Source organism: Juglans regia, chromosome 15 (genome assembly GCF_001411555.2).
Source record: "Juglans regia cultivar Chandler chromosome 15, Walnut 2.0, whole genome shotgun sequence".
Taxonomy (NCBI): domain Eukaryota; kingdom Viridiplantae; phylum Streptophyta; class Magnoliopsida; order Fagales; family Juglandaceae; genus Juglans; species Juglans regia.
Genome location: NC_049915.1, coordinates 2674014 through 2686814, shown reverse-complemented (window position 1 = coordinate 2686814; position 12801 = coordinate 2674014). Strand labels below are relative to the sequence as shown.

Genomic DNA, 12801 nt, shown 5'->3' with positions numbered 1-12801 from the left:
CTATGCCTTGTTGAACCATGAAATGACACTTTTCCCAATTGAGAAGCAAATGCTTCTCTTCACACCTGGCTAAAACAGCTTGTAAATTAGTCAAACATGCATCAAAAGAACTGCCAAACACTGAAAAATCATCCATGAATATTTCCAAACAGTTTTCAATCATGTCATTGAAAATACTAAGCATACATCTTTGAAAAGTAGCAGGTGCATTACATAGTCCAAAAGGCATTCTTCTAAATGCAAAAGTGCCAAACGGGCAAGTAAAAGTTGTTTTCTCTTGATCTTCGGGTGCTATTTCTATTTGGTAAAAACCAGAATATCCATCAAGAAAGCAATAGAAATCATGACCCGCAACTTTTTCAAGCACTTGATCAAGAAATGGCAAAGGGAAATGATCTTTCCTAGTGGCGGCATTCAACTTCCTATAATCTATACACATTCGCCAACCAGTAGAAATCCTAGTAGGAATCAGTTCATCTTTCTCATTTTTCACAATGGTAAGCCCAGATTTTTTTGGAATTACATGAATGGGACTTACCCACTTGCTGTCCGCAATAGGGTAGATGATTCCCACGTCAAGTAACTTTAAAATCTCTGTTTTTACCACCTCTTTCATGGTAGGATTTAATCTCCTTTGCATCTCCCTAGAAACTTTAGCATTTTCCTCTAAGTAAATTCTATGAGTGCACACAAGAGGATTTATACCTTTTATATCTGCTATTGTCCACCCAATGGCACCTTTGTGTTGCTTTAAGACTTCCATCAATTTGCCTTCTTGATCATGAGAGAGTTGGGCTGAAATTACCACTGGAAAGGTGTTGTCCGGTCCCAGAAATGCATATTTCAAGTCACTTGGCAATGGTTTCAGCTCAAGTGTGGGGATTTCATTTGCTGAAGGCTTCAAACTTGCTGTCAACAGCGGGAGTTGCTCAATCTTTGGCCTCCATTTAGTCTCCAATTTATTTTCTGCATTAAAAACATGAGAAACATCAATGGGTGTGTCATCAGAGAGAAGTTCACAAAAACTTTCTAACTCAAACAACAGGTTAGTGGGCTGGTATGCCAAATAAGTCTCCTCCTCAAGGATGCTTTCCAACAGATTCACTTCTTGTACATCTTCCAAGTCTTGAGGTTGCCTACAAATATTGAAAATATTTAGTTCAAGAGTCATGTTCCCAAAACTCAGCTTTAAAACACCACTCCTACAATTTATTAATGCATTTGAAGTAGCAAGAAAAGGTCTCCCAAGAATCACAGGTGCTTGAAAAGAAGATTTTGGTGTCAAGTGAACATCCAACACAACAAAATCAACGGGATAAAAGAATTTATCCACTTGAACCAAAACATTCTCAACAATTCCTCTTGGCATTTTAATAGACCTATCTGCTAGTTGTAAAATTATAGGGGTTGGTTTTAATTCACCCAAACCAAGTTGCTCATAAACATTATAAGGCAGCAAATTCACACTTGAACCTAGATCTAACAATGCTTGACCAATTTTTGAACTTCCTATAACACAAGCAATTGTTGGTGAACCGGGATCTTTATATTTTGGAGGGGTATTACTCTGAATTATGGCACTGACCTGCTCAGTAAGAAAGGCTTTCTTTTGCACATTTAATTTTCTTTTAACTGTACACAAATCTTTTAGAAACTTAGCATATGCAGGAATTTGTTGAATAGCATCCAACAAAGGGATATTAATCCTAACATGGTTGAATATTTCTAAAATTTCAGATTGGTGTTTGTCTTTGTGCAGAGAAACCAATCTTTGAGGAAAAGGAGCAGGTACAGGACATGAAATATTTTCAGTTTCAGTTTCATTTTGTTCAAACTCACCATTTTCAGCCTCATTTAGTACAAGTTTAGAGACCTTACCAGCCTTGTCTGAACCTTGAGCTGGAATGTTCACCACCTTACCATTTCTCAAAGTAGTGACCGCCTTCACTTGCCTCACATTTGAGCTCTCAACCGCTCCTTGTGGTGGTTGACTTTGTGGATTGGGTTGAGGTTGTGCAGGAAGTTTTCCTTTCTCTTGAGAACTCCAAGCCGTAGTCATCTTGGTAAGTGTGCTCCGAATGTCATTTATCGCTTGAGAGTTTTGATTGTTGATTGTTGCTTGACCTTGCATAAACTGCTGCAAGGTGTTTGACAATTGATGCATCGTCTCTTCAAGACCCTTCTTTTGCATTGGAGGTGCTTGAATTGCGAGTTGAGAGGGTCCTGGAGCCAAGGCTGCTGGAGCTAATTGCTGGTCATTCCTCCACCCAAAATTTGAGTGGTTTCTCCATCCTGGATTATAAGAATTAGAATAAGGACCAGAATATGGTTTTTGTATCATATTTACAGCATTAGATTGGTCCAACAATACCTCTTTGAATGCGGGGATCGTGGGACACTCATTAGTTGCATGCCCATGATCCTCACATATGCCACACTTCTCTAAATTTTTATGGACAGCATGCACTTCATTTACCTTTTTCAATTCTATAGCTTCCATTTTTCTAGACAACAAGGTTAACTTAGCACGCAAATCATCATCTTCTTTTAAAGTGTATTTTCCATGACCTGACTCAATTTGCCTAGACCTATCATGCACATCAATTGTGTCCCAAGATTGAGCATTTTCAGCAAGGTAATCAAAATATTCAAATGCTTCCTCAGGCTCTTTGTCAAAAAATTCTCCATTACACATGGTTTGTACAAATTGGCGCATTTTACGTGTCAAACTTTCATAAAAAAAACTTATCAAACGCCAATTTTCATAACCATGATGAGGACAAGCATTTAAAAGATCTTTGAACCTTTCCCAGCTTTGATAAAAAGTTTCAGAATCTTTTTGGGCAAAGTTCATGATTTGTCTTTTAAGTGCATTTGTCCTATGTATTGGAAAAAATTTCTTCAAAAATTCAGTTTGCATTTCTTGCCATGTGCCTATAGATCTAAGTCTTAATGCATTTAACCATGTTTTAGCCTTATCTTTCAAGGAAAATGGAAACAACTTTAGTCTAATAACCTCCTCAGTGCATGTTGGATCCATGAATGTAGAACAAACCTCTTCAAATTCTTTGATATGAAGGTACGGATTCTCGGAATCCATGCCATGAAAATGTGGAATTAATGGAATCATTCCAGGTTTGAAATTAAAGACATTTGCATTCAAAGGTAGGATTATGCATGAGGGGGTACTAGTTCTGACGGGTTGTAAATAATCTCTAAGTGTCCTATTCTGATTCACTACTTCCCGATCATGATTCTCATTTTCAGCCATGGTACTATTAGTGTCAGAAGATGACTCAAAAGAAAGTGAAGCTGAGGTAAAATATGCTTGTGATTCTGTCCTAACCAACCGAGAAGTTTGGTCCCTAGTCCAACCAGTCATACAAATAAGAACAGAAAATAAAAGTATATGCAAGACAAACAACAACAAAACAAAGAAAAAAATAAAATAAAAATAAATTAAGAAAAATGTCACCCAAGTTGTGAAGAGGTTCACAACGCTACAAACGTCTTCTCAACAATATGAGAATGCTTTGCTAAACACCAGTTGTCCCCGGCAACGACGCCAAAAACTTGATCAGCTTTTAATTTCGACTTCCAAGCGTAGAAGCTGTCAAAGTAATACAAGGGTAAATCCCAAGATCGAATTCACAGGGACAATGAGAATTTAGCAAACATTTCATTTTCGCAAGACCACATATTACCGTTTGGAGTGACACGAAAATTTAAAATAATAAGTAAAGAGAAATAAATTCCTAAACTTAACCACCAACAATATTTACACCTAAATGTAGGTATTTACTAAGGGAGTGTAGAATGAATTATGAGTGAAATGGTCGGGACGTTAACTTAAACCTGTAAGAAACAATTAAACAAACACTTGGGATGCAATTTTCACCCACCCATTTGGTGATGGATTTACTTCTCTTTTCATTTTCTCTCAACCATTCTCCCATTCCTAGAAATCATAGTCGGATAATATAGCAATGAATCACAATTTTATTTTAATAAAACTACTTGACAAATTATATAACAATCATAGAAAGTGAAAGAAAAACGTTAAAGTCATGTTACTTGTTCAAGTATCAATTGTGCCTTTACGTCTACAATTGATCTAAACCAAGAACAAAGAACTCTAATATTTTCTAGATGCACATTGAGATATAATCCGTTAAGTTAATCATCAAAAGCACTAAATATTGAAGTAAATCCAATCCCAAATAGTCACGGGTTACTCATTGAATCCCAAGCTAAAAATCTAGCCTATCATCTCTAGGTTAACAAAATGCTCAATAAAATTAAAATCTAACATCATCATATACTGTTTCAAATGAAAATTACTGAATAAAAATATACTGTATCCCACAAATGTGCTGAAATCCAAAACCCAAAAACATACAAATTTGCGGAAATTAAAATAAACTGGAAAAATAAAAATAAATTGAAAAGGCAGACGAACACTGTGCGGGAATAAAACCGAAAGAAAGAACTGTGCGGGAGAAAAAAAACTTGCGGAAAAAAAACTATCTAAAAAACTGCCGGCGCACCAAATAAAATTTTCCTTTTATTCTCTCCCCTTGTGCACGCCTCAGCACGCGTTTAATCTCCCTGCAGTGCCGTTTCACTTTCATCTTCGTGCGTTTTGACGTGCCCCTGTGTGCGTGCTTCCGCTTTTCGCGTCCCGCCCAGCAACCGTTCCACTTCAGCTCCTGCGTTTCATGCGTCTCTGCTGCGCGTTTTGACCCAGCCCACGCTCGTGCATTTCGTTCCAGCCCAGTGCACACGCAGCTCCTGCGTTTCACGTCCATCTCTTGCGTTTCGAGCGTGGGCCTCAGCTACGCGTTTCACGTCCAGCCCACGTGGGTCTGCCTTCCAGCCCGCGTGAGTCTGCCTTCTAGCTCCTGCGTTTCATTCCTTCGCCACTTGCGTTTTGAGTTCAGCTCCAGCGTTTCATGCCTTCGCCCAGCGCGTTTTGATCTGCTGCAGCTGTGCATTTCTTTTGTTGCTGGCATTAGGTACTTCCAATAACACCCATATAATTTTAATATCTTTTCCACAATGCCTGCAACATAAGTAAATTATCAGAATAAAATTTGGGATATTAATAAGAATTTAACATTGAGTCAAGTATTAAAAATCAATACATAATTAAGTGCTTAATTTATTTTTTTTGTTGAATAATTCATTCACTTAAGCAGCTTTATCATGTAATTTTTATCACTTTATCAGTAACTCTTAGCTTTCATTCCAAATCTGATTCATTCCGGAAGCTCCCAACCTTACAAAGCCATCAGCCAATGAGTTACACTGCCTATAGACATGCCCGAATCTGTAATTCAAGCCTTCGCACAGTTGCATCAACTCTTCCCAATAGTCTTCTAAGTACCAAAGGCCAAATCTTTTTTTCTTCATCCACTCAATCACAATCTTGGAGTCCATCTCAATATCTATATTTTGAATGCCCAAAAATCTCACAATTCTCATGCCCTGAACCAAGCTCAAAAATTCAGCAACATTGTTAGATTGATTCCCAGTAGCTATTGCAAAACCTGAAATTAACTTCCCTTTACAATCTCTAATAGCTCTGCTTGCACTCGATGAACCTGGGTTCCCCAACGAGCAGCCATCCACGTTTAGCTTATGCCAGCCTTCCTTCGGTTTCACCCATTTCAAAGGCAAATAAGATATATGTTTATGCTTAACAGGTATATTAAATATCAATAAAATCTCCTCATCTCGCTTAGATAAACTAGAAGAACTCTTCAGATTTTCCTCAATCAAACCTAACCAATATTTAATCGAATTCTACACTGAAAGTAAGGACTCATGTTTTCCTTCCATTCTAGCCAAGCACCGCCGAGTCCATAACGTCCACGTGATTATGCTAGGAAGAAGACCAATTAATTGGCCTGGTTGAGTTGAAAATTTAGCACGCCTAAACCATATTTCTACTTTGTCTTTCCAATTCCGGCCATCCATATGAGGTATAGCAAGAGTAGAGCAACATTTACTCCATACCTGTTCGGCAAAAGTCCCAAGTGCCAGTACACGACTCTGATCCTCATATCCCCCATTGTCACAACAATCACATTTAGAAACCAACGGAATCCCTGCTCTGCGAACACGATCATCCACTGGCAAACAATTATTATATGCCTTCCACATTGTTAGAGACAATTTTTTTGGTAGTGCAGGATGCCACAACCATTTATTCCAAGGCACTTTTGGGCCTCTAGACCTGATACATTCCCATGCAGAACGAGTGAAAAAAATTCCTTGGGCATTCGGTAACCAAATAAGAGTATCCTTTCCCTGTTTCACTCTACCCAATTCTTCTAATATTTTTTCCGACTTTTCCATACCAACTAATCGGTCAAACAGTTCCACATTCCACCCATTTCCAAGTTTACAATCGGCGATAGAAAGATTCGGTAAATCCCGAACTTCATGTTGTTCACTAAGAAGACCATCATTTAGCCATTTGTCTTGCCAAAAGGAAACGTTCCCTTCTTTCACCCTCCATTTGGAAAATTTTTGTACAGCAGCCATGTTATTTAAAAGCATCTTCCATAATTTTGATCCTTTAGAGAAATCCACGCAAAAGATATGATTATTACCGATATATTTAGCAACAAAAAATTTCGACCAAACCGATTTTTCTTGAAGCAAATTCCAAACTAATTTCATATGAAGGGATGTCTGCACCTCAAGCAACTTCTAAGCCCAATACCCCCCTTTGAAACTGGTCTACACAGCTCATCCCAAGCCCTCTATTTTTTCTTAGGCTTGCCATCTCTAACACCCCAAAAGAAGGTACTCATCAGTCTCTTCAATTTATCCAATACCACTTTCAGAGTATGTAAAATAGAAAGGCTATGGATAGAAATGCTTTGCAAAACATGCTTTAAAAGCAATAGCCGAGAGCCATTTGAAAGCAATTGGGCCTTCTAACTCTCTATTCGATCTCTAACTTTCTTAATCAAGCCTTCAAAATGTTCCACCAGAAGTCTTCCCGAAACAATGAGAACACCCAAATAATTAAACGGAAATCCTCCTTCAGTAAATCCGGTAATTCTCAAAATCATTCTACGCCGAGATAGAGACTTTTTTTTTTTTTTGAAAAAAGGATCGAAGATTTCCTATTATTCACCTCTTGGCCCGAACATTCTCCATAAAGCTTAAGAACCTTAGTGATATTCTCAATCGAGGCTTTTCCACCATTAGTAAAAATTACTATATAATCGGCATAAAGAAGATGAGATATTATAGGAGCCCCCCTTGGATGGTAAAAAGGAGCAATTTTTCCTGACTCAACCTGTCGCTTTAACACCCTACAAAGGATTTCCTCCATAAAAATAAATAAATAAGGAGATAGTAGATCACGCTGTCTCAACCCTCTGCCACCCTTAAAGAAGTCTTTAGGAACTCCATTCATTACCACTGAGTACCACGGTAAAGAAATACATTGTCGAATAATCCTGCAAAACAGATTTGAGAAACCCAGGGAACAAAATACATGTAAAAGAAAATCTCAGTCAATACTGTCGTATGCTTTGGCCATATCAATCTTCAACACAACATTCCCCCCACCCCCCCCCTGACGCCGGAGAAGGCTTGTTTAACGCATGTATCATTTCTTGAGTCAAATTAATATTTTCAAAAATACTACAGCCCTGAATAAAGGTTCCTTGCTCTTGCAAAATAATTTTGGCTAAAATTGGAGACAAACGATTAACCAAAAGCTTAGAGCAAACCTTATAAAAAACCGAGTCGGAATTTTTCAAAGCTATCAGGACTTGGAACTTTCGGAATTAGCACCAGGAAAGAGGCCAAATAAAATCTAGGAAGGGTAGCACCACTGAAAAAATCAACCACCGCTTCAACAACCTCCTTGGAGATAATATGCCAACATGACCGATAAATGCCTGAACCAAACCCATCTGGACCCGGACTACCATCTATTGGAATTGAGAAAATAGCATCTTTCACTTCCTGCTCTGAAGGCAATCGGCATAACTCATCATTCTCACAATCGGATACTAGTTTTTGAACCAAACCATCCAAATTCGGTAATTCACCTCTCAGCCTATTCTCCAAAAAATTTTGAAAGTGGGACACAGCTCCATTATGCACCTGTTCCGGACTGGTAAGAAAGGATCCGTCTTGCATTTTCATCTCCCTTACTTGCCGATAATTCCTCCTACTAACTGCTATGAAAAACCCAGCATTAGCTTCACCTTTTGGTAGCCAATGTTGCAACAAGCTTTGTTCCTCTCTATAGATCCAAGTTTTAAGCTCCAAAATTTTTCAATTTCAAAATATTATAAACAATTCAAAATTTTTCAATTTCAAAATAATAATAATATTAAAAATTAATTTTTTTTTTAATTTTTATCTAAAATTATATTATCTCATCTCACTATCTAAACGGTGCCTTAATTTTCATTTAATTTAGAGTAGTGAAGTTGCAAAAATGATTGTTCATCTATTATTACTCTTCTAAAAACATTTCTTTCGAGAAAAGGACAAACTTCCAGAATAGATTTATAATGTGTTTTTTCTTCTGCTTTGGACAATATATTGTAATATATCATAATATATCGCTACATAATGGTGGACTTGGATCTATAAATCTAATCCATGCACTTTGTAGCAAAAGTACTCTCGTCCAAAGTTGAGAGTATCAAAAACCTCATTTCCTTGGAGTACACGCAGTCTCTTTAAAGCTAGCTGATCATCAATTTCCAAGTGCCAGAATATTATAAGAAGTAAGTGTTGTTCACCGATTTATATTCTTTAACTTTCTGCTTCAAAAATTCTTTAGATTGAAAGTTTAGCAGTTTCGATTGTCCTTCTACTACTATCACATGCATGCAGGAAGAATGTATTTCGAAATAGATCAAAACTAAATTATGTTTCAGAGATTTTTATTTTTCTGTTTTCTTTTTTAATTAACGCAATCGTATTAATTCTTTTAATTTTCAAGCCGGCCCCCTATGCTTGCTTGCTGTCTTCGGAAGGAAATCAAGGAAAAAATGGAAGAGGGAGATAACCCATTATTTCAATCTCCTGCCCCTTTTGATTTTACTCCCCTCATTCTAGCTATCCTAGAAGATGACTGGAAAGCTGCTGAAGTTTTTATTCAGAAATTTCCAAACTGCATTAGAGCCGCAATAACAAAAGAGGAAGGGACAGCTCTTCACTTTGCTGCAGCTGCAAAACGCACCCGTTTTGTAGAACAACTCGTGAAATTGATGACACCGGAAGAATTAGAATTGAAAACCAACGGAAACTACACGTCCCTTTATTATGCCGCTCAATCAAAAATTGTAACAATTGCAGAAGAGATGGTGAAAAAGAACAGAAACTTGCCATTGATCCCCAAGGATGACATCCAAGTTTTACCACTTTACGCGGCAATAAAGACTGGAAATAGAGACATGGTGTCGTATTTATACTCTGTGACTTCTATTAAAGACATGGATTCTGCCGATCTCATTCAGCTCCTTAACGCTACTATTTCCACTGATTTGTATGGTATGTCATACAGTACTTGTAATTAGTATCTTTTCATGTTTGACCTGATCATGAACTTTTAATTCCTAAAAAGTATATCATTATATAAATAGAGGTTTCACATGACTTACCACACACGCGCGCATATATATAAGGAAATGATCATATATATTAATTTATTTTTTATGAACAGATACGTCACACAAAATTCTGAATACTCTGAAGTTAACAACTGAAGAGAAGGAACTTCATCTTTGGTCTCCATTGAAATTGTTGGCCCGAAAGCCTTCGGGAATTGGCAACAAAAGTCAGCCATCAGTATGGGAAAGATGCTTAAACTCCTGTTAGTTTATCTCCAACCCAAACTAATTATAACATTACTTGTCATGTGTATCTTGTACTTATTTATATATATATATATATATATATGCATGCATGTGTATATTTATAATTGGACTATGGTGGAATTTCTTCAATCAAGTATATAAAAATCACTTTAATCATGATACATAGTTATATATATACCCCACGTAGCATTGGGAATTAAGTAGATAGGAAGCCATATTATATTAATTCTTTAGTACTAAATGTTAAATGTGTAGATCACCTTTTTAGTATTAGCAGCTTGCATATATGATATCTAACATGATCTCAAAATAACCACGTAATTTAATTTGAAGACGTTAATCTTTGAGACCCTTAAAATAAATTATTGTTAATCACTAAATTTTTAAATTGAGAAATGCCTTAGTCACAAAGAAATCTTTTAAAAATAAACCAATAAACTGATGTAACTTGATGTTGTACATTAGCTTGTAAAATTAATTTTATTGTAAAATAGATCTAAATTAGTATCATATGACCGGAGTCATATTAACTTGTAGATTTACTTTTGTGAGATTTCTTAGTGGCCATAGCTCTTTCTCTTTAAAATTCTACTCCATTATCAAGAACTAAAGTACTGCTAATTCCAATTAATTAAATCACGACCCATATATACTAGATGTCTCTACAGCTCGCATGCATAATTTGACACACAATGCAAATTTTAGTGTAATCTGCAGTAGTACTATAAGCTAGCTAGGTCAATTTTATAAGAGCCATAATCGAGCATAATTAATTCATTGACGTTGAAGCGATCCATTATAAGAACTTATATCCTAAACGATTTGACATAATAAAACTAATTAAAGAAGTTTGGGTCCATGGGAATGTGTGAATTTAATCATTTCATATTTCATATTTTTTTGGCATATAGAATTAATATTTCTTAATCGTAACTAGGCTTCAGAGGTCGGTTCTGCAACAAAGCTATGATGAAAGCATCAGCCCATCAATTAGTTGACCGCCTTTTGAAAGAGCTTCGAGAAGACAAAAATTTCTCCACTTTGGTTCCCCAATATAAGCTACTAGTTGTTGAAGCTGCAAAAGTAGGGAATGTTGAATTTCTAATTATACTTATACGCTCTTATCCCCATCTCATATGGGAATTTGACGAAGAATATGGAACTTTATTTCACGTTGCGATTAAACATCGACAAGAGCGTGTATTTACTTTAATATATGAGTTAGGTGTTTTGAAGGACAACCTTGCGAGCTTATATGCCGAAGGAAATAAATCCATGTTGCACTTAGTTGAAGAATTGCCTTCTTCAGATCGATTAAATATCGTATCAGGAGCAGCCCTTCAAATGCAACGAGAGTTGTTGTGGTTTCGAGTACGTACGTACGTACGAGTGTTAAATATCATGTCAACTTCTTTTTTTCTCGTCGCACATGCATTGCATGGTCTCCCCTTTCAATATTTTTTAATTTACAAAATTAAAAGTAATTGGTTATTGCAGGAGATAGAAAAGATCGTGCCGAAGTCATCTGTGAATGGGCCGATTGGACCAGAAGAAAAACCACCTAGGGATATATTTGTGAAGACCCATGAAGAACTACAGAAGAATGGTGAACAGTGGATGAGGAACACGGCAAACTCTTGCATGGTCGTGGCAGCATTGATTGCCACTGTGGTTTTTCCAGCTGCCTTCACAGTACCGGGTGGCAACAATCAAGAAACAGGCATTCCTATGTTTTTGGAAACCATCTGGTTTACGGTATTCTTCGTATCAAATGCAGTAGCAATGTTATTCTCTTCGTCCTCAATATTAGTTTTCTTGTCAATTCTCACCTCACGGTATACGGAAAATGATTTCCTCAGATCATTACCTCGTAGATTGGCATGGGGACTCACTACGCTTGTAATCTCAATAGTAGGCATGCTGATAGCCTTCATTGCGGCATGCTTTTTGGTCTTTAAAAGCAAAAACAGTGTTATGATCCGTATAATAATTGTTGCGGTGCCCGTTGTCCCAATTAGTTTGTTTGTTATCCTACATTTTCGCCTTTGGTTTGATATAGTCCAATCAGCATTCTGTTCTAAAAGGTTCCTTTTCAAGACACATAATAGGCTTTTCATTCCAAGTCAGCAACGCTTGCACACTACGGAGACTAAGAATGACAACCAAACTGGACATAATGACATAAACCAGGTTCGGTTTACCAGTCCTACAACCAGTCATCCAATTCCTCTGGGTGGAATTCGACCAAATTATGAACAAGGCTCTTCAGTGTGATCTTCATTCATTAGCTAGGAATAATGTTGGTTTTTTTAAAACTCATGGGTACTAGGCTGCTGCTAAAGATGTTACTTTTTATTCATTAGGACTCTTGAAACTCTCTTGTAAGATAATTCTATAATGTTTGTCGTTATATATATGTGTGTGTTGTTGAACATTCTGAATTTTCTATGATCTTATGCTCGCAATCTTAATCGGCGTGAGAGAGAAGAAATCAGTATATATTCCCAGCAGGACCATCGATCGATCCCTTTTCTTCATCAGTCTCTGTAATACCCGGCCCAATCAAGGCCCAGACCCATGACGAAGCCCAGTCATTGAAGGGAAGAAACAACATCGTTTCTTGAGGTTAGGGTCCCTTGTTCATTATACGAAACGTTGATATTATGTAGCATAAGAAAGAAGAGAGAAAGAAGGGTTGTGGGGAACCGAACGCGGGACGTGAGAGAAAGATGGTGATGGTCGGCAGAATCTAAGAGATCACCCTTTTACATTATCATCAATACAAACATCAATTCTATCACTAAACACCATAACTCCATTAACCTAGGAATCCTCTATTATTATAATTCATTCAAGACCAAGCAAGTAGACTAGAGATATTCGGTCATCACAAGACAAGACCAGCTAACGGATCTTAATGTTTAGAGACTTGACCCCA

General features: G+C 37.0%; 1 protein-coding gene and 1 non-coding gene across 2 annotated transcripts; both read left to right on the top strand.

Moving 5' to 3' along the window:
- The first annotated feature begins 2765 nt into the window (after nt 1–2765).
- LOC118344758 lies at nt 2766–2872 on the top strand. The gene has a single exon (XR_004798510.1). It is a non-coding gene; the product is annotated as a small nucleolar RNA R71 (small nucleolar RNA).
- A 5889-nt stretch (nt 2873–8761) lies between these two features.
- On the top strand, nt 8762–12137 carry LOC109021318. Its single transcript, XM_035686061.1, has 5 exons — nt 8762–8768; nt 9103–9537; nt 9710–9859; nt 10801–11234; nt 11361–12137. Exons 2-5 carry the CDS (start codon nt 9255–9257, stop codon nt 12135–12137), a joined length of 1644 nt encoding a protein of 547 aa, XP_035541954.1. The 5' UTR covers nt 8762–8768; nt 9103–9254.
- Nucleotides 12138–12801: the final 664 nt, after the last annotated feature.